General features: G+C 37.1%; 1 protein-coding gene across 2 annotated transcripts in view; it reads right to left on the bottom strand.

The window, feature by feature from the left end:
- Positions 1 to 1,699: 1,699 nt before the first annotated feature.
- Positions 1,700 to 27,342, bottom strand: part of LOC110443493 (zinc transporter 2-like) — a 59,969-nt gene continuing 34,326 nt past the window's right edge. The window contains exons 1-9 of one of the 2 annotated variants that reach the window (XM_021487728.1): positions 23,605 to 23,768; positions 18,814 to 18,854; positions 16,284 to 16,394; positions 14,612 to 14,758; positions 12,295 to 12,448; positions 10,934 to 11,216; positions 8,779 to 8,884; positions 6,455 to 6,589; positions 1,700 to 5,660 (exon numbers count right to left, since the gene is read on the bottom strand). In XM_021487728.1, coding sequence (XP_021343403.1) covers positions 5,515 to 5,660; positions 6,455 to 6,589; positions 8,779 to 8,884; positions 10,934 to 11,216; positions 12,295 to 12,448; positions 14,612 to 14,758; positions 16,284 to 16,394; positions 18,814 to 18,854; positions 23,605 to 23,759 — 1,278 coding nt within the window. In that variant the 5' untranslated portion in view covers positions 23,760 to 23,768 and the 3' untranslated portion in view covers positions 1,700 to 5,514. Of the gene's footprint in view, positions 5,661 to 6,454; positions 6,590 to 8,778; positions 8,885 to 10,933; positions 11,217 to 12,294; positions 12,449 to 14,611; positions 14,759 to 16,283; positions 16,395 to 18,813; positions 18,855 to 23,604; positions 23,769 to 27,342 lie in introns of those variants that run through there. The other variant, XM_021487729.1, reaches the window with a different exon arrangement.

Genomic DNA, 27,342 nt, shown 5'->3' with positions numbered 1-27,342 from the left:
ATGAAGATTCTATACCTTTTAGTTCTTCAGAAGAAGTCGTTTGAAGTTTTTGACATATTTGACCCCTGTGACCTTTAAAGTAGGTCAAGGTCATTTTCGTTCTCAAACTTTGTAGGGCTCCTACCAACAAAGCTTTCAGCCAAATATCATGACTCTAGGCCTGTCCGTTCTTCAGAAGAAGTTGTTTAAAGGAAAAGTTGACGGACGGACAGACGGACAGACGACGGACGCCGCACCATGATATAAGCTCACTTGCCCTTCGGGCAGGTGAGCTAAAAAACTAAAACAAGAAAATAATTTGATTCAAACTCTGGACGCGTACATTGCAAAGCCTTCTCTATACCAATGTTGCCATATATGAACCACACAAGTCTGGCATCCAGTTAATGGGTCTCAAAGCAAAGCATATCCAAAATCTAGCTGTTTACATAATTGGCACTTTTCTGAACATCATCAAAAATACTTGTACACAGCCTAGTCATTCCATACAAATAAGAGCTATTTAATTGATGAAATGACTAAATGTCATATCATTTAAAAAACAAAAATAAATATTTACAAATCTTATCATGAAAACATACGATTACAGTTGTAGATAGATATATATATATATATATACGTTTTTACTTTTTTTTTACCTTTTTTCTAGTGATTCACAATATAACATGTTATAACAATTCTGAAGTTTTCATGTTTGAACGTTTGCCACTAACGTAAGTGCAGGCAAATTTGTCACATTAGTAAGGGTTATAGTTAATAATTTGTCCAAATACACATGTATCGAAATGCAAATGAGCACCAGCACAGAAGAAGATTTGACTGAAATGCCTATAAATAAACATTGTTGTAAACACGCCTGAATGACATCACGCAGCAACATTTGTGACGTCATCAGACTTCTGTGGATTTGCTCAAAGGTGCAGGCAGTTTCGCCACAGTACTATAAGTGTTTAAATGTCATATTTTATATGTTTATGTTACACAAGTCGTACTTATACTTACAGCTCCAGATGTGTGTGTGTAACAATGTTTACCATTGAAATAACGGGATTTTGTTAGTCGTGATAGTAAATGTTCGGTTACTTGAAGAAACTGATTAATGCTGTTTGAGTAAAATGGCTGGGACCGGCTGAAGTGAGGTCAATTTACATGCATCGCAATAAAGGCTCAGTCCTTAACAAATATAAAATTCCAAATCGATGTCGGCAGTAGTATACTGAGATTTTACTGTATCTCTGTTAGGATTTACAGTACCCATTTCCCAATCAATGTATTCAATAAGATAACCTGCTTCAGACATTCTGTACCGATACATACCAGTAATTTCAGGTTACACCACATATCATCACAAGGTTCAAAACCAGGTAACATTTTCAGTTTCAATACCCCAGACTGTTTTCAGGTTCTATAATACTTCATTATGCATCACTTTCAGGCTCAATTCATTACATCACAAAAAATGACTTTCAGGGCCGACAACACACGTGATTTTCAGATGTTCACCATTTCCCAATAAATACTGTCTGTTTGAAAAAATGAACAAACAAAAAGAAGTCTACATTTAAAAAAAAAGATAAAGGAATGGTTTGATCAGAGCACAAAAGGAATGTTTAGCATCTGATTTTGAACGGAAACAAAAATGTTAGTTCAAGTCCATAAAAGTTTGAGGTAAAAGTGCAGTTAAATTGAAATTGCGCCCGTTTCCATATCATACAATTCCCACTTGAAGAAGAAAAAATACCTTCGAGGACTTTTATGAGTAATATAATGGTTATATCCAAAAGGAAGATAAGGGGAGGTAACAGTATCTAGTACAAACCACAGTACAGAGACACAGGGATCCCTAAAATGAACAGAACCAAAATTTAACATAACAAAAACTTAACATTTACAATAAACTATGAAACCAAACAATACTGTTAATACCTAGGTGGGATTTTTTTTCATCTTTTCAAGCATTTTTAAATGCAAAAGAAATGAGCAAATGTTACAGAATAGATTATTAAAGTTCACATTCTTGTCACAAAGTTCCATTAATTGTAAAAAGTGAATATAATGTACACCGGGAAACTTTCACACAGTAAAACATTCGGCCTTCACTTGAAAAATCCATAATTACCCAGTGTTCAATTCGCCCTTCACATTTAAGTAATATGTATATCATATTATTTATTTCAATTCGCAATTATGACAAATTTGCTCTTCATTACAGAGGGTGTAAAAGGCAAAAGTTAAACTGCAGCGAAATTTCAGTTTATAGTACATGCGTAAAAACATAGAACTAATATAAAAGTAAAATGATCCTTAGAAAGACAAAAAGTAATACTTATAAAAAGTGAATGTACTGAATACCAGGAAACTTTCACCCTGTTAACCTTTTCACCCCTATGTAACTTTAGTAGACTCTACCATGCATTGGTATGGATGGGTCCATTATGGTCTACAGTGGTGAAAGGGTTAACCTTTTGCCCTTGGTTGGTAACTTCAAGGTTTATAATTAACTGCTGTGAACATTTCCTGATTTATAGTAAAGGAATATAGGTAAAATTATCACAGACGTCAACAGACTGGATGGATTGCACCCAGAATAAGAAATTCTGTGTTTAACAGAACTATAAACTGTTAATAATACATAGGAACAGTATGATTGTGAATACGTGTTACATAGAACTTTGAACCCTTAAAATATAGAATGGACTCATCCACTGAGGCACTGGGCTAGACTAATATAATCCATCCCTGATGTGAGTTTTTGATAAGGTAATTCAAACACAAGGGATAAAATATTGAACAGAAGACTGCAGGCTTTCCCAAGGGTCTTCTGCTTTATATCTTATCCTGAGGGTTTGAATTAACTTTGCCCGGGGGTCTTCTGCTCAATATTTTATCCTGAGGGTTAGAATAAACTTATCCATAACTCACATCAGGGATGGATTCTATATCTTGCTGATTTACCTAAAACCCATCAAACCAGCTTCTCTTCTGGTAAAGTTGTAAACTGTCCGCACATTTACTCATTTGCATATCAAGCCCGAATGGCAATTGTTAATGATGTCAATGACCCTGACTGACCCAAAAACGTCATAAAATGACCTCACGAACAATAGCGTGACCGAAAAAGGTCACTATCATTCCCCCGCAAATTTGTGCATGTCAGCAATTCAGACCCCAGGGTCAGACAGAATTTTCCAGCACCGCCGGAAATGCGGATATCTCGGTCTAGTATGCAAGAATAACTGATCTACCTCCAGGGAGCAACCTTTTCCAATACACAACAGATTTAAAGGGGTGCTGGCTACCACTGGTGACTGATAATCAGGTATTTTCTTAGATCAAAGACATTTCAGATGCCATAGGCAGTCTAGTGATTGTCTAGCAAAGAGGCTTGAAATTACTGAAAATTTGTCATTTGCAACATTCAAGTTATTTCAAAGAATACATACAGCTTAACATATTAGCCCCCTCCCTAATTTTGGTTTCTTTTTTTCACTAGGGGTGGGGGCTTATCTACGGTCAAATACGGTATATAATTACATCATATTTTTTTAAAGACTTTTGTCTACATAGGTCTGAACTGACAATACACATTTTCTTAACTTTTGTTTACCCAGAGCCGTGAACTTAGAATATGCATTTAAATAATTTTTGTTTGACCGAGACAGTGAACTGAGTATTACAGCGAAATTATGAAAACAACCAAATACTTGTACTGATTAACATCCCTTACAACAAATTATCTACTAAGAACGATTATTCTTTTTACATGATGTCCTTTTATTTTGTTTCCCGAAAGACAGGCCACACCTGTAGTCTACCGTCAAGCCTCAATCAGAGCCTACCTTATCTATTGCTGCAATTGATTGATTGATAGGTTTCACGTCCGCTTCAGATTCTTTATTAGCCATACGACTCATAGGCCCAACAGTAATACAAGTACATATAGCATACAAGTATACAAGTCTGAAACACACACACACACACACACACACACCCACCCGCCCCCCCCCCCCCTCCCCACACACACATACAAACACACACCTCCCCCCCCAAAATAAATTGTTTTGGACTGATGTCGCCACTGGTTCCTGAGTTAATAGCTGCAATTACTACTATGCTACTATAATATTGCAGACGAATGGAGGAGAAAGAAGTCAAAAGGTGTTATTGTATATTGGGAAAAATGTTTGCCCTTTGCCAGAATAATCCATATCCACCTAGTGTACTTTCATCATTCTCATTTAATTATTAGGCGTATTATGTTTTTCACTATGTTCACGATAAAGATAAATTTGCCTTCATTACGGAGGGCAAAAAAGGCAAAAATTTCCTGGTATACAGTAATCTTAAAACTGCATTTTCCAAAGCTCTGGGTCCAGTGGCTCAAACAACCATTAAAAGTAAAAACATCACACAAAAAAAACCTTATGACCGTTATGACCATAAACACATTTTTCTGACTGATACACCCAAGGGTATGATTCAGATACTGTAAACATGCTTATTTTAGGGGGTTCAAATTTCAGCACATTATCGAATTTTAATAGATTAATGCATTGATGAATCGACACATCACGAAAATATGCAGTAAAGAACAATATGCAACGAACTTCAATTGGCACATTCATAATTTAGCACAATAATAAAAGCATGAAACACGCTAAATTAAGACTACCACTAAAATTTGTACGTTTACAGTATAGCTGCCATGACATTATGTCTCTGTGGAGCCAAATATTGACATCATTGAATGACATTTTTGCAGATTTTCAAAACTGCCAATAACCCCATTTCCTGCTGGATATTCTTGCTTGGGGAAACATGGTTAGGTTTAAAACTTGGATCATACAGTGCAAATCCTCCAAAATCCCTCTTGCCCTAAATGAATCTGAACACAAATACAGCCTCGATTTCTCATGCAAATGACTCATAAAACGTCTCATGCAAATGACTCATAAAAACGTCCAAATTCCCAGTATCCTAAGTTAATCTGAACACAAATACAGTCTCAATTTCTCATGCAAATGACTCATAAAACGTCCAAATTCCCCATATCCTAAGTGAATCTGAACACACATACAGCCTCGATTTCTCATGCAACTGACTCATAAAACGTCCAAATTCCTCTTATTCTAAGTGAATCTGAACACACATACAACCTCGATTTCTCATGCAAAAGACTCATAAAACGTCCAATTTCCCCATATCCTAAGTGAATCTGAACACACATACAGCCTCGATTTCTCATGCAAAAGACTCATAAAACGTCCAAATTCCCCTTATTCTAAGTGAATCTGAACACACATACAGCCTTGATTTCTCATACAAAAGACTCATAAAACGTCCAAATTCCCCATATCCTAAGTGAATCTGAACACACATACAGCCTCGATTTCTCATGCAACTGACTCCTAACACATCCAGTCTTGAAAAAGTTTTGCATTTATTTTCTTCATCCATGATTTAAAAATACGTTACGGTGATGGTTTATGATCAGTCTAGGGGGCTTATAACTGGTCAGTCCGGGAGATCCTGACACTGGGTACAGTTCAACATTTCCTCCTCATAGGCTTCGGTCTGTATCGTGGTTTCCTGGATACCAAAGTTCAGTTGAATCATCTGTGTAGCTGCCTTAAGTATTTCTAGTGGGTCATGACCAGCACCTGGGTATACAAGCAAAACATTAAAATCACAAACCATGCTGACATGGCACACATTTTATTTGTTTTTTTACGAAAATGCTGTATACCAGGAAATTTGGCTGGGTGAAGGTTTCCCGGCAAAGTACCTACAACATTCATTGTATTAAGTTTCCTGGGCCTTAAGGTTTAAACCTTGATTACTATACATAATAAGACAGTATGTCCGGTACATATGATTCAATTTAGTACATTTTCCCCCCGACAGGTGGCATATGTCTTGAAACGGCGTTTATGAATATCTGAGTTCATTAACTGAAGTACTGTAATACCAATAGCTAGCAGCTAAAGCCTTAGCTAAAAATCCAAGATGGCTACCTGGTGGCAATTTTGTTCTTCCGATCAGTCTCCAAATTAAACATGCACAATAGCAGACCTTCATTTGAAATTTGAAAAGATCTGTCAATACCTAATTCAGAAATGGGGATAACAACTCATTCACCCCTGAAACTTCATAATGGCCTATTCCAACCTTTGATTTGGAAGAGTTCACATGTGTCTTCAGGGGTGAATGAGTTATGGACAGACGGAGGACAGCAAATTTGAACAGCCCACCATCAGATGATGTTGGACCAAACATGCTTGTGATACTCAATTAAATGCAGTGTTTTCTCCAAAAGGGGGGATTGTGTACATCCCCCTCCTCCCCTTAAATTTCTATGTTCTGCCTACATCACACTACTGCAATGCCCCCATTTTTTTCAAACCTGGAGAAAACACTGTTTATGATGTTGAAGTTACAGTAACAAGTTACTTACTGACAGCCAAATGGACCGAGAGGGCCAGTTTGTCCATTGAGAGTGACCAGACGCGTAGGTCATGGATATCTTTAACACCGGGTAATTTGTATAATCTTGACTGTACATTTTCTATGTCCATTCCTCGTGGCGTACCTGTCAACATATGTTACACTGAAATGTAAATTTTCTATGTCCATTCCTCGTGGTGTACCTGTCAACATTTGTTACACTGAAATGTAAATTTTCGATGTCTGTCCTCGTGGCGTACCTGTCAACATATGTTACATTGAAATGTAAATGTTAATGAATGTCTATTTTGAGTTGTAACAGGATATACAGCTGTTGACTTTGCATTCTTGATACTCCAGGGGTTCCACTCACTTATGCTTGCTGCATTCCTTGAATATGTCATTACAAAATCGAAGTCTCATTTTGCGACACCTTTTGGATCATACAAGAAGTTGTCTGATCCTTTGATGTACTTTAAAGGATTCATCATAACGTATAACCGTAAAATTGACTAACTTTGATGTCAGGTGTTGCTCTCTGTATCCAAAGCAATCTTCAAAGGACAGGTTTCAGCCTAGCGATTGGTCTGTTTTTGTTTTACCCGAAACCAATCAAATAGCTAGCTGTGTGCCTTCCATTTTGCCATGACATATTCCATGGGTGCAGAGAGCGTAACTCTAGAGTATTGAGGATGCTTGATTTGATTTGAGGACAGCAAGTTTCCTTTGGGCCACAGGACCTCACTGTCATCTGAGGCATGATTGTAGTCTGAGAATTCGACAAAACGTATGCTGTGCAAAAATCCAGTAAACAATGGCTTTGTTAAGTTATAAGTTCCACATATTACCTTATAATGTAGCTATCTAACAAATCTTGTCTGTGTTGCCTTCTTCAAACTCAAGAACGAATTATGTCATTGTTATTCGTGCACTTAATTGTGGTGACAATTTGATATCAAATTTGATATTAGCAGTTCATTTTTTCACAGAAAGTGTAAAACAATTACAATGTCTGTACAAAAGTTGATGTATTTCGAAAACTGCTCTTTATCGGAAAACCATCTACATGAGTTTTTCAGAATTTGTCACGTGTATGGGATGCAGCCGATGGGATTAACTTGTCACGTGTATGGGATGCGGCCAATGGGATTAATTTGTCATGTGTATGGGATGCAGCCGATGGGATTAACTTGTCCCGTGTATGGGATGCGGTCGATGGGATTGACTTGTCACGTGTATGGGATTCGGCCAACGGGATTAACTTGTCATGTGTACGGGATGCTGCCAATGGGATAAACTTGTCATGTGTATAGGATGCGGCCAATGGGATTAACTTGTCATGTGTATGGGATGCAGCCAATGGGATTAACTTGTCACGTGTATGGGATGCGGCCAATGGGATTAACTTGTCATGTGTATGGGATGCGACCAATGGGATTAATTTGTCATGTGTATGGGATGCGGCAAATGGGATTAACTTGTCATGTGTATGGGATGCTGCCAATGGGATTAACTTGTCATGTTTATGGGATGCGGCCAATGGGATTTACTTGTCATGTGTATGGGATGCTGCCAATGAGATTAACCTGTCGTGTGTATGGGATGCCGCCAATGGGATTAACTCGTCATGTGTATGGGATGCTGCCAATGGGATTAACTTGTCATGTGTATGGGATGCGGCCAATGGGATTAACCTGTCACGTGTATGGGATGCGGCCAATGGGATTAACTTGTCACATGTATGGAATGCAGCTAATGGGATTGCGAGAAATTATCAAAAGTATATGATAATATAAAATGTTTCTCCCCTCATATAAGGATTGAAAAGAATATTATTAAATTTCCTGCTGGTATGAACCGATTTTGCAATCATTCCTTTTATTAACCTTCAAATTTGTTTAGTTATGATTGACTTAACCCTTTCACCCCTAGGTAACTTTAGTAGACTCTACCATACATTGATCTGGATGAGTCCATTATGGTCTACAGTGGTGAAAGTGTTAAACAAATGTATTCCCTTATATTTTCTATATTTAAATGTTTGTGTCATCAGTGCAAGGTTCCTGGAACGACCCATCGTCACCAAAATGTTTGCTTCTAACGCTTGTCTCGTGTTAATCAAGGCGGGACAGACACTTCAAATTGACGCTGATCCAATTGCATTCAAAGCCCTATGAACGTATTTCTTATGGTAATGCTTATAGAGGAATTTGCAGAGCAAATATAAATATAAACTAAAGAATAGAAGAAGAAATCTGTATCTGTGAATAATAACGATACAGAAACAAAGTGTACAATGTACGAAAGAAGACGATCTACCCGTCGTTTACTCACCTTCCATTAAAACACGTAACAAATCTCGAACTACGGTAAAAGTTGTGACCAGCACCAAAAACGAGAAGATGAACGTACAAATCGGATCTGCTATTTTCCACTCAGGCTGAAAAGTGAAGTTTATACAAAATTTAGTAAAGAATTTTTACGTGCATATGTTATGGTTAAATTTTTATGAAGGGGTTATTGGTTCAAGTATATGTTTGGAGATAATGAGTGTGTAATTGTACTGTGTACGGGGAAATTTGTGACGTAGTTTAATTTTCACGTTTTTCTCCCTCCGTAATAAGAGCAAATTTATCATTACAGTAAACAGTGGTAAGCGAATTAACAAACATTGTAATCAGATGTGAAGGGCGAGATTAACGTTGGGTGGAAACGGATTTCATCTGCATTGGGTGAACATTTTACAGAGTGAAAGTCTCCCATTTTGCAGTAGTAAATATTTGTATAGTCTGACCATAATGACCTTCCATGTTGACCTTCGATTACAATGTTACTAAAGGCGAGTCGATAATCAGCTAAAGATTATAGGAAAATCCATGTTAAAGGTAGCACTTGTATGGAAGTTTTTTCAGGTTAATTGGCTAGGCCACCCATCATCAGAATTAAATGTTTGTGTAACAGGGCAGGAGAAATGCATGGCAAGACCGGGGTTCGAACCCGGGATCCTCCAAACTCTAGACCGACACTCTACCAATTGAGGTATGTGGTCGCCGACAATCGACCCAGTCCAGCCCTACTGCATTCCTCCCTCCTTTTTCTATCGACCCAGTCCAGCCCCACTGCATTCCTCCCTCCTTTTTCTATCGACCCAGTCCAGCCCCCCTGCCTTCCTCCCTCCTTTTTCTATCGGCCCAGTCCAGCCCCACTGCATTCCCCCCTCCTTTTTCTATCGACCCAGTCCAGCCCCCCTGCCTTCCTCCCTCCTTTTTCTATCGGCCCAGTCCAGCCCCACTGCATTCCCCCCTCCTTTTTCTATCGACCCAGTCCAGCCCCTCTGCATTCCTCCCTCCTTTTTCTATCGACCCACTCCAGCCCCACTGCATTCCTCCCTCCTTTTTCTATCGACCCAGTCCAGCCCCCCTGCCTTCCTCCCTCCTTTTTCTATCGGCCCAGTCCAGCCCCACTGCATTCCCCCCTCCTTTTTCTATCGACCCAGTCCAGCCCCCCTGCATTCCTCCCTCCTTTTTCTATCGACCCAGTCCAGCCCCCCTGCATTCCTCCCTCCTTTTTCTATCGACCCAGTCCAGCCCCTCTGCATTCCTCCCTCCTTTTTCTATCGACCCACTCCAGCCCCACTGCATTCCTCCCTCCTTTTTCTATTGACCCAGTCCAGCCCCACTGCATTCCTTCCTCCTTTTTCTATTGACCCAGTCCAGCCCCACTGCATTCCTTCCTCCTTTTTCTATTGACCCAGTCCAGCCCCACTGCATTCCTTCCTCCTTTTTCTATCGATCCAGTCCAGCCCCCCTGCCTTCCTCCCTCCTTTTTCTATCGGCCCAGTCCAGCCCCACTGCATTCCCCCCTCCTTTTTCTATCGACCCAGTCCAGCCCCCCTGCCTTCCTCCCTCCTTTTTCTATCGGCCCAGTCCAGCCCCACTGCATTCCCCCCTCCTTTTTCTATCGACCCAGTCCAGCCCCTCTGCATTCCTCCCTCCTTTTTCTATCGACCCAGTCTAGCCCCACTGCATTCCTCCCTCCTTTTTCTATGGACCCAGTCCAGCCCCACTGCCTTCCTCCCTCCTTTTTCTATCGATCCAGTCCAGCCCCACTGCATTCCTCCCTCCTTGTTCTAAGTCTTTGCCCCCGAAGACACAACTATTTACAACCCAGGTTGTTTCTGACCCATTGAAAGTTTGAGACATTCAGGAGTTAAGGTTTGAAGGACATGACTGTCTGAGTAAAAATGTAAACTTATATAAAAAGGTTTATACATGAAAAACAATTAAAATATACATGTACAATGTAGTAACGTTTGAATGGAGTAAAAGTTCATATTTAAGAACACGAAAACAACTGTGCAAAATTAATGTTTATACATAAAAAAAATGTTTCTATAGAGTAAAATGCTGTAATAGATAGTACATAAAATGAGTGTCGAATATTTTTTAAACACAAAGTGTTGCCACTGAATTCAGACAAAAATATTTACCTTAAAAAAGATAATAACAGCTGCTATGAGTACACCTATACTTTGTAAAAGGTCCCCTAGTACGTGTATAAAGGCAGCTCTAACGTTGATATTGTTTGAGGAGTGTTCGTGAGGCTCGTCCTGGCTTTGTTGTTCCATCTCTGTTACTGACCCGTATCCAGGCGATCTGTCTTCCGCGGAGGAATTCACCAGGTTTTTTGTGTCACTGTCATCGTGATGATGAGAGTGACCTCCCCCTCCTCCTCCGTGTGTGTGGCCGTGTTGATGTAATGTCAAACCCATCCTGTATGACAGACAAAAAAGTTATTCGTCTTATATAACAACACATTTGGTGTACTGCATAATAACACAAGCCATTCAGATTGATATGTCTCATCTATGCCCTACTTTGACCATCAATGCACATATCAGAGAAACTAACTTAAACAAGAAAACCAAATGTTGACAAAGTCAATGGACCATGAAAAGTAGGCTGCATCCAGCATTTGATGCATGGGCCGAGATGTACTACCTAAGATGCATCGATCTATGGTCCAAGTTTGGCTGGTCTAGCACTTATACTTTCAGTAAAACTAACTTAAACGCAAAAACTTGATGTTGACGCCGTCGCCCCTCGTCGGTGGAAAAGCAACACCTTAGTCTCGCTTCCACTTCATTATGGGCCTAATGTTATTTCAATTATTTTTTTTTGACAATAAACTAATTTTTTACATAACTATTTGTTCACTTGTTGACAAACTATTTCAGATATACAGGTACATTTGTAAAAGATATGCATTGTTTAGGTTGCCTAGCAAGCATCAGCTGTAGGGAATTTCCCTTTGGCTCAGCCATAGAGCATCTGGTCGGAGAGCCAAGGGTCACGGGTTCGAGCCCGAGCAACAGCACTATCTGTATCACTGTTCCTCATCCTACTACACATTATACAACATAGTGAATGAACTGAATGATTAAGTTTCATATATTTTTTTTGCATTTCAAAATACATGAAAGTGCAGCAAAGACAGTAGATATAAGTATTAATTGTTTTGACCTACCCTAGTTTTTACTTCCAACCCTAACAATTTCATCTCACTCAAACACACTCCATAGAGTGTTGGGATAACTTGTCCACCAGATGCGAACAAATTGATGGATGAACAAGCAAGGCAACGATATACTTACCCTCTCTACTTCGTCAGCAGTAATTTTGTTATTTCTTAAATAACCCCTCCCCCCCAAATATATAACGAAATAAAAATAAATCTTGACCGACCTACCCTATTTTTTTCAGTCATATTACCTGAAACGTACAAATGTTTGTTTTTATTGCCAAATAGACGTAAAGGAATTGCAACAGAAAAAATCATGATTACACTTACAGGATGTTTATGCAGACACCAAGAGATGCTGTAATTAACATAATGACAGGTTCTATCGTATAGTCGCTCTTTATTATCCTCTGCACGCCCATATATGCCAGTATTCCGGTCAGCACCCATAGCATTACAATGGACATCAGGGCACCCAGGATCTCTGTAACACAATCACGTATTTAAATTTAATTTTACAACTTTACAATTTTGTAACAGGAGAAGAAAATGCACAGCCAGACCGGGGTTCGAACCCAAGACCCTCTGAACTCTAGACAACCGCTCTAACCAATTGAGCTTCCTTGTCGCCGACGATTGACCCAGTCCAGCTCTGCTTCATTCCTCCCTCCTTTTCTAACTCTTCACCCCGACAACACAACTATTTACAACCCAGGTTTTGGTATTCCCTTGCCAAGCATACACCAAATGCTTGAAACAAGGGTTGACCACAGGCATCACCATAAACAGAAGAAGAAAAATGCATGGCCAGATCTCGCTTCAATCCAGGATTCCTCCCAACTCTAGACCGACGCTCTACCAATTGATCTATCTGGTCGCCAACAATCAACCCACTCTAGCTCCGCTAAACAATTATAAAACAGGCTTTTTCAACTTAGCCAACTCTCCTTATTTTGGAGGGAGGCCCCCACTTTTCAGCCCAAAAATGAGCATTTTCAACTAGTGAAATTGCTAAACTATATCTATTTAATAAGATCTAATGATTTCATCTGAAAGAACAACTCAAAAGATGCCATTTAAAGAGATACTTCCCCCCGACGGTGTATATGGAAATATTCTATTATTAAGTTTTTAATTTTGAGCATGTGTTATCTCCCCATGGACATCAGTGCTCTGATAGTTTTAATGGGGGAGAAAATCCATGTGGTTGGGCAGTTGACCTGATACCTTTTTATGTCTGATCGGGGAGTCAAACCCCGGCCGCCTCGGTGAGAAGTGAATGTGCTATCAACTAGGGCTGCAAAGCGACGATATATCGTGACATTTTAAACACAGTTCGTTACACAATATTTTTGGGAGGTCATGATACACCTTCAATATTTTCCGTATTTAGTCGTTTCCGTATTTAGTCTATTCATATCTGTTCCAACATACATGGAGAAAGAAGCTCCAGCTCGGCATGCAGGTTGAAAGACGTGAATTACTGTAGAATCATTTATTTTTGTGAAGTTGAAATTTCGTGGTTTTCATATACTAGCCTGTTTCAAGGACATTATATTTCGCTGATTTCTGATTTTCCCCTATCTATTTCATACCAAATTTATGTTTTCGTGGGGATTTCAATTCGTGGAATTTTGTTATCCACGAAATAAACGAAATTTATCTTTTCTCTTTCTTTCCACTGTTGCTACATGTATCGTGATATGTATTGTAACCACAATATCGAGATATGTATCATTTTGAACTTATCGTTGCAGCCCTGCTATCAACTGCACCACCTGACCACCGTATATTGTATTTATCACATGACTGCCATGTACCTCAAGACCATGATGTTATTTTTTCAATATTCACGTATATAGTTCTTATCTATTGTGATGACATAAAATTACCGGGTAGGTCACAAACTTCCAGATTATACCATGACTTCACAATGGAGACTTTCACCCCTATGTAACTTTAGTAGACTCTACTATGCATTGATCTGGATGAGTCCATTATGGTCTACAGTGGTAAAAGGGTTAATAAAGAGCTAGGATGGCAGTATTTTAAAGTTCAAAAATGACCTGAAAAAAACCCACTTTTTGCAATAACCGCAAAAAAAATTACAACATGCTTTCTCATAAAGGGATCATAATTTAGATTTTATTTTATAAAGGATTGATGAAACTCATCACAAATATCTCGTTTTGGTTTGCCGGATCAATATAACACAATCATTACACAATGGATTACCTACCCTTAGCCTTTGTACATTGTCTATAGATATTATATCACAGATTATAAAGCAAAACCTCACCAAGATTATATTCAGGGTCCAAACTTTACATCCAAAATGTCTAGATGGAGCATCAACTTAACCCATTCACCCCTAAAGTCACATTGAACCTTACCAAATCAAAGACTGGGCTAGTTCAGTTAAAATATGTAGGGGTGAATGAGCTAAGAGGCAAAATTAGTCAACCTAAACACTCATTTAACTCATTCACCCCTGAAGTTTCATAATGAACTATTCCAACCTTTGAATTGGAAGGGTTCAAATGTGTCTTCAGGGGTGAATGAGTTAACTGGTAAGTCTCCACGACGTCTTCTTCCAACTCTTTTCCGTGAATCTCTCATCGCTGTACTGAAATGTTGCGATACGTACCAGCTCTGTACCAGCCAAAGCTTAATTTCTTCGTAGCGGGTCGTGAGGCAAGAAAAATGGCAAACAGGCTGATAAGGAAGCTTGCCAAGTCGGTGAGCATATGTGCAGCATCGGATAGGATAGCCAGACTGTGAGCAAGTATGCCACCTAGCAAAAATCAAAGGGAGATAATTACATCAACATTTTATTCCTGCAGCTGTTTTTCTTTTTTTTTGAGAAATGTTCTCGGTGTCACAGTGACCCACTAAAGGACATTCTAATTAATAGGGGTTGTGACAATATATCGGTAAACAGGTATATCACAATACACAGGTATATCGTATCGTACCACAATACAGAGATGAAATATTGCTGTATCGCATTATTTTTCAAGAGCATATTTATATGTATCTGCTTGGTGTTTTAAATTCTAACATATGCCAATAAGCATAAAGCAGGCTTTTAATAGTTAAAATTTTGTAATCGATGATTGGTTTAACAATAATCTTAAATCTATGTAATCCATATTATATATTACGAAGTTTGATAACATTCTGACAACCTATCATAAAATTGAGCACATCCTTCCTATGACAATAATTATATAGGGATACGTATCACAATATATTCATTCTGTATTGCAATATATCGTGATACACTCTTTGTGTATTGTGACACCCCTATTAACTAGTGTCATGATATCCCGTCTTGTTATAAGATGTCCCTGTGCCATATCCCAGTAAAATTGGAAATTCTTGGATGTAGTGACTATATAAACTGATCACAGTGTAAACATTTTACAATGGCAATGATTCTAAAATCTCTTAGAAAAAAAGGGCATGGTTTGATATTTCGTTTTTAAGAGAAAAAAAATAAGGCTTATTGTAAGGATCCAATGCATATTTTCAATGCTGGTATTTTTTCAAAACCAGCTTACTTTTGAGATATATTTGACAGCAAGGAATCCATGGCTTATTTTCAAAGCGGACTTATTATCCAGATTTTAGGGTATTCTATATGAATGAGAATTTGTTTTTTGTTACATCTTAGAAATTTGTGTTTTCTCGCTTGTGCAGAGTTGAATAAGAAAAATGATTAAATAATAGCTTACTGAGAGATAGCTAATAACATAACCATGATTAAAATTTCTATAACATATTTAAACAAGTCATCACAAGTGATACAAATCCCCTTGCATTTACACATTGTGAAATGAATAGAAAATTCAATGATGTAACAGTATCTGCTCTAGCAACTGCATTCAAATGCATCCATGTACACACCATGCGTGAGCAAGCATGAATGCCTGTATTGGTTTGCGCTGTATTGTGAGGTAAATAACTGAAGTATGGAGTGAGTTATTAAAGAATATTGAGGTATTTTTATCCCCTACATTGCTTTTGTATTTTCATCCCCTACATCGCTTTGTATTTTCATCCCCTACATCGCTTTGTATTTTTATCCCCTACTTCGCTTTGTATTTTTCCCCACTACATCACTTTGTGTATCTCACTTTGGACGCATGATTTCACGTACTGGCACACCCACACAGTCACACAGTCACACACGGACACATTGACAAAGTTCACTAAGTAGGGAGCAGGGGTATTTAATAATTGCGTAAGAAATTGGCACTCTCCTTCAAATTACACTCAATAAGGACATAATCTGGAAACACAAGAAATCCACTTGCCAATAAATTCCGCAGTCATGAAAAACAGACACAGACCGCTAGCCAGTAACAATTTGCGTCTAGCCGTTTTGTCCAGGCCCGCCCTCATCTTGTTGGCATGACAATGGCCAACTGTTCAATGAAAAATAACAAAAAATTGTACTCTATACATATGTATATTTCTGTTTCGTTTCATTAACTGACATCAATGGGATTTAGATATGTGCTATCCAAGAATCTTTGAATTAAACATGTATTACTGAATTCAGAAACGTCAAAAGTATTTTAAATAACATTCTTGCTACAATATGTACACATTTAACCCTTTCAACCCCAGGTAACTTAAGTGGACTCTACCATGCATTTATTGGGATGAGTCCATTATGGTCTATGGTGGTGAAAGGGTTAATAGCACACAATGACAGATGCTCTAGTCAATAGAAAGTCTATTCCATGATCAGGCAGCAGAAAATTTATAACATTTTCCACAGACTAATTTTCTCCTTTTTCAATTTACTCCATTGTTGTGAATCGCATATAAATGCAGAAACATAACATATCAATAGATCTATACTGTGGCTGATTATGAAAGGTTATTATATGTAACAACTGTAAGAGTACAGTCTGCCTGTGAAGTCTATAATATTCACATAAAAGATCAAAATTACCAACACCGAGCGAAGTATATTGACTTAAAGTATTATAATAGTGATGACAGAATTAGTATAAAGTGGAAACCCAGTTTGTCTGGAGCAAGCTTTGATATTGAATACAGTGTATTGCAGAGTATTTCCTACCTAGTTACCTCATCCTATTCCTACACAAATTTGGAAAATATTGCTTTATTTTTATTGAAATTAGTAAGATATCCCTCTTTTTTTTGTTTAACTTTGGGTAAATAAAGCATTTTCCTAGGAGAAGCAGTCTGCATTTGGCTGTAAAAAAATCTAGTCATTTTTTTTCTTTCTTTTTGAGTAAAAAAGTATTTTTTTCCTCCGAGAAGCAGCCTGTATCCGGCTATAAAGCTAGGCAAATACCATTACTTAATTGGAACATAAGACACATAGGGATTCCTGATTAAACAGAGCCAATCTACATACCGGTATGTAAAATTTTAAAACCACCTCTTTGAAGTTCAGGGCCCGTATTCATGAAACCATTTTCATGCTCAAGCATTGATTCTGTGCTCAACCCAAACTTTCTTGTAACTCGCTGAAGTCATGCGAAGCGATAAAAATTATATGTGCTATATTTGGGACAACATTCAGACTGAAGTCTATCCAAAATTCTTCCAAATCATAGACCAAATATTAATTTCAAATTTATGTCACCCTGGTAAAATACTAGTTGCTTCCTACCGTCTCGGCTGAAGAGAATTTCTCTTTAGCTCATTCGGTAGAGCGTAAGACTAGTAAGCCGGAGGTCCTGGGTTTGACTCCTGGCGGAGGCATTGAAAAAATAATGACCTCTGTTCCATTTATTTATCAGCGGAACAAGAAATTGAGCTTGAGCACAGAGTCTGAATTTGAGCATAAGAACTGTTTTATGAATACGGGACCTTGATGTTTGCTACTATATTTGTTAATGTGACAGAAGTTGATTCCCCTCAGGTACTTCACGACTCAAAACAATCATTAGAGGGGCAGCGGTGGCCGACCAGCTATGATCACAAGCCCTTCACTACTGGGTTGTTGGTTCAAGATCGAGTATAATGCTTTGATTTAATTTAAAGGGGCTGGTCAGGGGAAAAAATCATATTTTGCTAAAATGGCATACACATGTTTAAAATACCTTCTTATGAAATATACCGATACAAATTTTGCTGAAATTCACTCCCTAAGAGTTAAAAATATAATTATATTAAAGAAATCCTAAATCGTCACCTGACAGTCTAAAACTCTCAATTGACCCAGATCATTGATGTAATTTTACCGCACGCGCATCATCAACAAGGCCAAATGTAAATATCGCGGCGAAAGAAAAAGATGCATGCAAAAGTCATGACTGGCACGAGGTAACAATACCGTTTATATATAACAACAACATATAGGTAGGAATACTACACTTGCATCATACATGACCTTTGAAAACAATTATTTACGTATAGTATTGCTGTCTTGTCCGCTAGTTGAGTCCGACATGGCACATGACGGCTTGCTATTGTTGTTATCTTCACTGCCTCACTTTCAAAACAACCACGTGACACATATAAATAGATATGCGCTAAATTTACGCGGGGCTTCCCCGAGATTTCAGTGGTCAAAACTGGACATTGTCGTAGTATAACTTTTGGAAGGCCAGAAAACGCATTTAGACCCATTTATTTTGTAATTTTTTCCCCGACCAGCCCCTTTAACATATTTAAATTTCTAGAGTAAATGAAAATTTAACATATTTTACTGCTAACAGGAAATTGGCCTATTTCTGCAGTGTTTGATACAGTAACTTGATCTATTTGCACATTAATTTGACCATACATATATTTGCCCTATATCTACATGTACTAGAAAGGTACATTTGTATGTGACATATTTGTACAGATTCCACCTACGTTTAAGACCGATTTCTCCTGGAAACTGGTCGGCACTGTCCCTGAAATGAAATAAAACATTACTGTCACACATATATTAAATAATAAGCATTAAGTAATAATTCCAGTGTAAAATACAGCAATATGATGTGTATTCACAGTAGCTCAAGTCCTCCATGGTGTTCCAGAGAATTTCACAAACAGACATAATTGGGGGGCAGCCAGGAAGAGGTCAGAGATATACTGTACATGGACTAGAACTTGTGGCATCCCTTTCCAGTGATTCAATTGGTTGAAGGTCGTAAAATCATAAACCAAACTTACTTTGGTCGTAATAATCCTATATATATATGCATGTTATACAATTTTAAAACAATAAACTGTTTTGGGAACATTTATGGATTTAAAAGATTTTTTGTTAAAAGCAATTATCCAAACTGTTTTAGGTTCTGATCCGGAGTCCTGGCTCCTCAATGATACTGTAGATTTACCTGCGTATATGACCGATATATATATATATATATAGGATCTTACATGAGTTTCTATTTCATATGAGATTTATGAAACAAGTCTAAGAATTTTTCAATTAATCGAGCGAAATGAAAAAGAGTGCAAGATCGTTTTTATCACATAATCAAGATTTGTGGCATTTATTCAGGTTAAACGACAATTTTCATGCAACCTTGATATGTAAAAAGCCGCCATTTTGACTCCAGTGCGTAAGTCTGCGACGTCATGTACTTGTCCTAGGCGTGACGTCACAATTGAAACAGGGCTGATAGGTCATATTACATGGGTTAAAATTAATACACACACAAAAAATATGACATGGGTATGTTCATAACACAGAACATTATGTGATAAATAGGAAAAACAAACTGCTTGCAGGGTTTTTGCCAAGTATTTTGGGAGAGGGCCCCTTAGCAGGAATTGGGAAAATATCATCGACATTTGACAAAAATTGGGAAATTTCAACACATGTACAGGTTTGGGTAAATATCATAATTTTTGAAAAAAATTAAACATTCCTCTACTTGTTCTTCTTCCAATACTCTAAAGTCTGTCTGGAGTATTTTCGCAGATTGTTTCTTGCAGTAAAATGTATAGCAATAATGTCACACATTCATTTTGAGTATTTTAGTTTATTCAGTTTCAAAATTTCGTTATTTACCAGGTATGTAATTTGAATGCTCCTTCATGGATGGTAATACTTTGAACGTTGCACATATAACGACTGGAAATTTGTATAAACATGCTTTTTAATCATTCAATTGGAAATAGGTCCCTTTACCAGACCCTATAAACACCTAGCAAAAACCTTGGCTTGGTCACAAAAAAAAGAAATATGGACTGGAGGTGGGGTGGGGTGGGGTGGGGAAAGAGGTTTTCACAAATATGGTCAAATGGCCTTTGGTTTGTTGCTTGAGATCACAAGGTCCATTAAGGAAATATATTTCTTAAAGAATTACAAATAAATCAGTTTTTCTAATCTGTACTCTTTCTTGACAAGATCTCATATAACAATACGCAAATCTCTGCATCCTCTTCAGGAAATATGTTAGACAAAGACTGAAAGTGTCTCTAAGCTTATTAACTTGGTCACCAATGTTAACTTGCTAATATAAATCCATATCGGAATTCCATCACTGATCAACTTTCTATTCTTTCTAAAGTTAAATTTAGTTTCCAAAACAGGAGTCGATAGAGCTCTTCTACACTGGACTCAAAAATTAAACAATGGTTTAATATAAATTTGAAGTTCATTGTTAATTATGTTTGCCCTATAGTTGTAATAAAGTTCTTCATTCTGCCAAAGTTTAACGTAAAAGTGTTGATGTTTGAAGTTCGTCATTCTGCCAAAGTTTAACGTAAAAGTGTTGATATTTGAAGTTCGTCATTCTGCTAAAGTTTAACGTAAAAGTGTTTTTGTTTGAAGTTCGTCATTCTGCCAAAGTTTAACGTAAAAGTGTTGATGTTTGAAGTTCGTCATTCTGCAAAAGCTTGACGTAAAAGTGTTGATGTTTGAAGTACGTCATTCTGCCAAAGTTTAACGTAAGAGTGTTGATGTTTGAAGTTCGTCATTCTACCAAAGTTTAACGTAAAAGTGTTGATGTTTAAAGTTCGTTATTCTGCCAAAGTTTAACGTAAAAGTGTTGATTTTTGAAGTTCGTCATTCTGCCAAAGTCTAACGTAAAAGTGTTGATATTTGAAGTTCGTCATTCTGCTAAAGTTTAACGCAAAAGTGCTGATATTTGAAGTTCGTCATTCTGCTAAAGTTTAACGCAAAAGTGCTGATATTTGAAGTTCGTCATTCTGCAAAAGTTTAACATAAAAGTGTTGATGTTTGAAGTTCGTCATTCTGCCAAAGTTTAGCGTAAAAGTGTTGATGTTTGAAGTTCGTCATTCTGCCAAAGTTTAACGTAAAAGTGCTGATATTTGAAGTTCGTCATTCTGCAAAAGTTTAACCTAAAAGTGTAGATATTTGAAGTTCGTCATTCTGCCAAAGCTTAACGTAAAAGTGTTGATATTTGAAGCAGTAATAAAAATTCCGCTGGAATATCGTTGAAGGGTTTGACCTTACGAAATATGAAATAGGTTCTCCCCAGGGATTTTGTTGACTGACAGGGGAACATTTATTTTTCAAGTTTCCTCTTGTACTGTCTCTGATTGATTCCTCTTTCCAAAGCTGAACAAGAGCACATATACCTCTCTAACATGACAGTATCCAAATCAGGACACTTTTTAGTGAAATATTGATGTATGTTATACCATAGTACCGATCCCAATAATTTTTGTTCACTTTTCCTAAATAGATATCCTTATCGGTTCATTTTGATAACAAGTTGATATTTCTGGCGCGTGGTACTATAAATAGAACAGGAAATATAGTCATGGTTACGTAATTGCGAAACAGGTGTAGCTGTACCCAAATCGGGACCCCCCTTCCAGTTTTGGCTTATACTTGGAGATGAAAAAAATACTTAGCAGGACATGGCATATCTTTGAAATATTTAAGAGTCAAGGGTCGTTCTGAATGAATTTCTTTTCCAAACTACCGTAAGTTGTGAAATAATAGGATTATGAAAAATCACATACAAAAAATGAAATCAATAACGTTGCATGGTGCATCAATTAAGAGTGTTACATTTTCGTCATTATTTACAAACTGCAACTGTGATTGTAACCATAAGTGGCAGTAAATAAAGTTCATATAATGTTTTATTGGTATATTAGCATCTTTAAACCAATTTTAAACCCAAGGGATAAAAATATTGAGCAGGAGACCTGAATCTTTGGTGAGGGTCTTTTGCTCAATATTTTATCCCGAGGGTTTGAATTACCTTATCCTTACCTCACATCAGGGATGGATTCTATTTCTTGCTTATTACCTAAAACCCGTAAAAACAGCTGCTTTTCCAGTTAAGTTGTAAACTGTCCGCACATTTCTCATTTGCATATGAAACCTGGATGCAATTGCTAATGACGTCAATGAACCCAAAATGTCATAAATTGATGTCACAAACAATAGCGTGACCCTGAAAGGTCACTATAATTCCCCCGCCAGTCTGCGCGTGGTGTAAGCGAACTAGACCCGTGGGTCAGATAGAATTTTCCAGCACCGCCGGAAATGCGGATATCTCGGACTAGTATGCAAGAATCAATTATCTTCACTGGGCCGGAAATTAATCAAACAGTACGTTTGCCAATTCAGTCTGTTAATTCATTCCTGTCAAAAGTTAGCTCATTATCCATACTGTTTGCTACCGTACTCATATATCGAACTGTCATATCGGGAGCCAGTTAGCCCGACCACAGGTAACGTCACGCTACCACAATTGGTACACGGTCAGAAAATGGTTCAAATTGTACTTAAAAATTAAATTTGAGCATTTTCCTTTGACAATATAACAAGACAGATACTTATCAGCATTTCCAGCGAACAGTTTTGTTTTCAGGAATATTTTAAGAGTACACGATGACTTCAAAGTAAACATGTCAGAAAACCAGTAAAAACGACGAACGCCGACGAAATTTTAGAGCATTTTAAGGGTTAAATATAAGCATGTTTAAATGTTGATTTCTGTTCCTTATAACCGGATAATATAAAAGTTTATATATACAATTGTAGTTCAGTATGGTATTTATTAAAGCAATATATTTTGTTCCAATCGGCAGATCAACTAGTAGAAATAAAAACAATTTTCATAGCCTGTGATGTAGTGTACCAATTTGGGTCCTTATCACAGCCGAAAAATTGACAAAATTTCACTGCGAATATAGCATTCTATTTTCAAAAACAAATTACTTATAATTTAAACATTTTCTGAAAATGAACCACCATAGGTAGTCTTTGTACAGAAGGAACATGTACAGATGGGACCATCCCAGGTGTGGACCAGCCTCCGGAATTCTGGGAAGTATTCACATCTCCGCAATTCATTCGGAAGACTGTTCCACACCCGGGCCGCCTCAAACGAGAAGGATTTCTGCCCGTACCTTGTAGTTTTTACAGATGGGATGCTGACTGTGAAGTCCCTTCTGAGATAAAAAGCAGATTCCCTTATCTTGCAGAGTGAATGTGGATCGTGTAAATAGTTTTAAATTTTTAATCTGTTTTTAACGAACTTATGTGAAAGCCACACCACACAAGTCCACCTGCAAGTACATGCTGTTCGACGCCCCTTTGCAGTATCGCCGTAAATGTAAATGTCAATACACACCAATAATATATAAGTGATATATAGTATGGGTGTACATGTATTGACAAATGAGTCTCGTACGTTAGCTTCTGCTACAATATGGCCAATTTACCTGGTATTGCTCTGTGTTCCATCGATATAATTTTGCACATCACCTTCATTTAAACTCAAGCTACATCGGGACCGCGGTCGTCCCGATCGTGCTGTCCCGGGAGTAACGACTTCTGTTCGAGGGACGAGCAGCGGTGCATCCTCTGAATCAGCCATCACGGTGTGTTTACGTTATACTGCGCATGTTCGGAAGTAACATAGACCAAACAAGATCCCAACGGTAAACAATGATAACAGAGACAATGTAAACATTTGGTAATCTAAAGGCTTTGACCTTTATTAACTCTACTTTCGTGATCTCCCTACCACCAAATTTAAACAAGATTACAGGCGGAATGTTTATAGATAACCCATTTAGCACATCGTCAATACAAACTGAAAGTAGAAAACGGCACGAAATTCAAACAGGATATATACCTTCTGTATAAAGTCAACACAGGATATATACCTTCTGTATAAAGTCAACACAGGATATATACCTTCCGTATAAAGTCAACACAGGATATATACCTTCTGTATAAAGTCAACACAGGATATATACCTTCTGTATAAAGTCAACACAGGATATATACCTTCTGTATAAAGTCAACACAGGATATATACCTTCTGTATAAAGTCAACACAGGATATATACCTTCTGTATAAAGTCAACACAGGATATATACCTTCTGTATAAAGTCAACACAGGATATATACCTTCTGTATAAAGTCAACACAGGATATATACCTTCTGTATAAAGTCAACACAGGATATATACCTTCTGTATAAAGTCAACACAGGATATATACCTTCTGTATAAAGTCAACACAGGATATATACCTTCTGTATAAAGTCAACACAGGATATATACCTTCTGTATAAAGTCAACACAGGATATATACCTTCTGTATAAAGTCAACACAGGATATATACCTTCTGTATAAAGTCAACACAGGATATATACCTTCTGTATAAAGTCAACACAGGATATATACCTTCTGTATAAAGTCAACACAGGATATATACCTTCTGTATAAAGTCAACACAGGATATATACCTTCTGTATAAAGTCAACACAGGATATATACCTTCTGTATAAAGTCAACACAGGATATATACCTTCTGTATAAAGTCAACACAGGATATATACCTTCTGTATAAAGTCAACACAGGATATATACCTTCTGTATAAAGTCAACACAGGATATATACCTTCTGTATAAAGTCAACACAGGATATATACCTTCTGTATAAAGTCAACACAGGATATATACCTTCTGTATAAAGTCAACACAGGATATATACCTTCTGTATAAAGTCAACACAGGATATATACCTTCTGTATAAAGTCAACACAGGATATATACCTTCTGTATAAAGTCAACACAGGATATATACCTTCTGTATAAAGTCAACACAGGATATATACCTTCTGTATAAAGTCAACACAGGATATATACCTTCTGTATAAAGTCAACACAGGATATATACCTTCTGTATAAAGTCAACACAGGATATATACCTTCTGTATAAAGTCAACACAGGATATATACCTTCTGTATAAAGTCAACACAGGATATATACCTTCTGTATAAAGTCAACACAGGATATATACCTTCTGTATAAAGTCAACACAGGATATATACCTTCTGTATAAAGTCAACACAGGATATATACCTTCTGTATAAAGTCAACACAGGATATATACCTTCTGTATAAAGTCAACACAGGATATATACCTTCTGTATAAAGTCAACACAGGATATATACCTTCTGTATAAAGTCAACACAGGATATATACCTTCTGTATAAAGTCAACACAGGATATATACCTTCTGTATAAAGTCAACACAGGATATATACCTTCTGTATAAAGTCAACACAGGATATATACCTTCTGTATAAAGTCAACACAGGATATATACCTTCTGTATAAAGTCAACACAGGATATATACCTTCTGTATAAAGTCAACACAGGATATATACCTTCTGTATAAAGTCAACACAGGATATATACCTTCTGTATAAAGTCAACACAGGATATATACCTTCTGTATAAAGTCAACACAGGATATATACCTTCTGTATAAAGTCAACACAGGATATATACCTTCTGTATAAAGTCAACACAGGATATATACCTTCTGTATAAAGTCAACACAGGATATATACCTTCTGTATAAAGTCAACACAGGATATATACCTTCTGTATAAAGTCAACACAGGATATATACCTTCTGTATAAAGTCAACACAGGATATATACCTTCTGTATAAAGTCAACACAGGATATATACCTTCTGTATAAAGTCAACACAGGATATATACCTTCTGTATAAAGTCAACACAGGATATATACCTTCTGTATAAAGTCAACACAGGATATATACCTTCTGTATAAAGTCAACACAGGATATATACCTTCTGTATAAAGTCAACACAGGATATATACCTTCTGTATAAAGTCAACACAGGATATATACCTTCTGTATAAAGTCAACACAGGATATATACCTTCTGTATAAAGTCAACACAGGATATATACCTTCTGTATAAAGTCAACACAGGATATATACCTTCTGTATAAAGTCAACACAGGATATATACCTTCTGTATAAAGTCAACACAGGATATATACCTTCTGTATAAAGTCAACACAGGATATATACCTTCTGTATAAAGTCAACACAGGATATATACCTTCTGTATAAAGTCAACACAGGATATATACCTTCTGTATAAAGTCAACACAGGATATATACCTTCTGTATAAAGTCAACACAGGATATATACCTTCTGTATAAAGTCAACACAGGATATATACCTTCTGTATAAAGTCAACACAGGATATATACCTTCTGTATAAAGTCAACACAGGATATATACCTTCTGTATAAAGTCAACACAGGATATATACCTTCTGTATAAAGTCAACACAGGATATATACCTTCTGTATAAAGTCAACACAGGATATATACCTTCTGTATAAAGTCAACACAGGATATATACCTTCTGTATAAAGTCAACACAGGATATATACCTTCGGTATAAAGTCACTACAGGATATATACCTTCTGTATAAAGTCAACACAGGATATATACCACCTGTATAAAGCCAACATAGGATATATACCTTCTGTATAAAGTCCACACATGATATATACCTTCTGTATAAAGGCAACACAGGATATATATACCTTCTGTATAAAGTCAACACAGGATATATACCTTCTGTATAAAGTCAACACAGGATATATACCTTCTGTATAAAGTCAACACAACAGGATATATACCTTCTGTATAAAGTCACCACAGGATATATACCTTCTGTATAAAGTCAACACAGAATATATACCTTCTGTATAAAGTCAACACAGGATATATACCTTCTGTATAAAGTCAACACAGGATATATACCTTCTGTATAAAGTCAACACAGGATATATACCTTCTGTATAAAGTCAACACAGGATATATACCTTCTGTATAAAGTCAACACAGGATATATACCTTCTGTATAAAGGCAACACAGGATATATACCTTCTGTATAAAGGCAACACAGGATATATACCGTCTGTATAAAGTTAACACAGGATATATATACCTTCTGTATAAAGTCAACACAGAATATATACCTTCTGTATAAAGTCAGCAGCTTAATTGATGTCATTGATAGCAAACAATAACGGAAACCAGGGGTATATACCTCCTATTAAGGGTCAACACGGGATATATTTTAAAAAAAAAAAAAAAAAAA

Source organism: Mizuhopecten yessoensis, unplaced genomic scaffold (genome assembly GCF_002113885.1).
Source record: "Mizuhopecten yessoensis strain PY_sf001 unplaced genomic scaffold, ASM211388v2 scaffold716349, whole genome shotgun sequence".
Lineage (NCBI taxonomy): Eukaryota > Metazoa > Mollusca > Bivalvia > Pectinida > Pectinidae > Mizuhopecten > Mizuhopecten yessoensis.
This window is presented reverse-complemented; position numbering and strand designations above follow the sequence as displayed.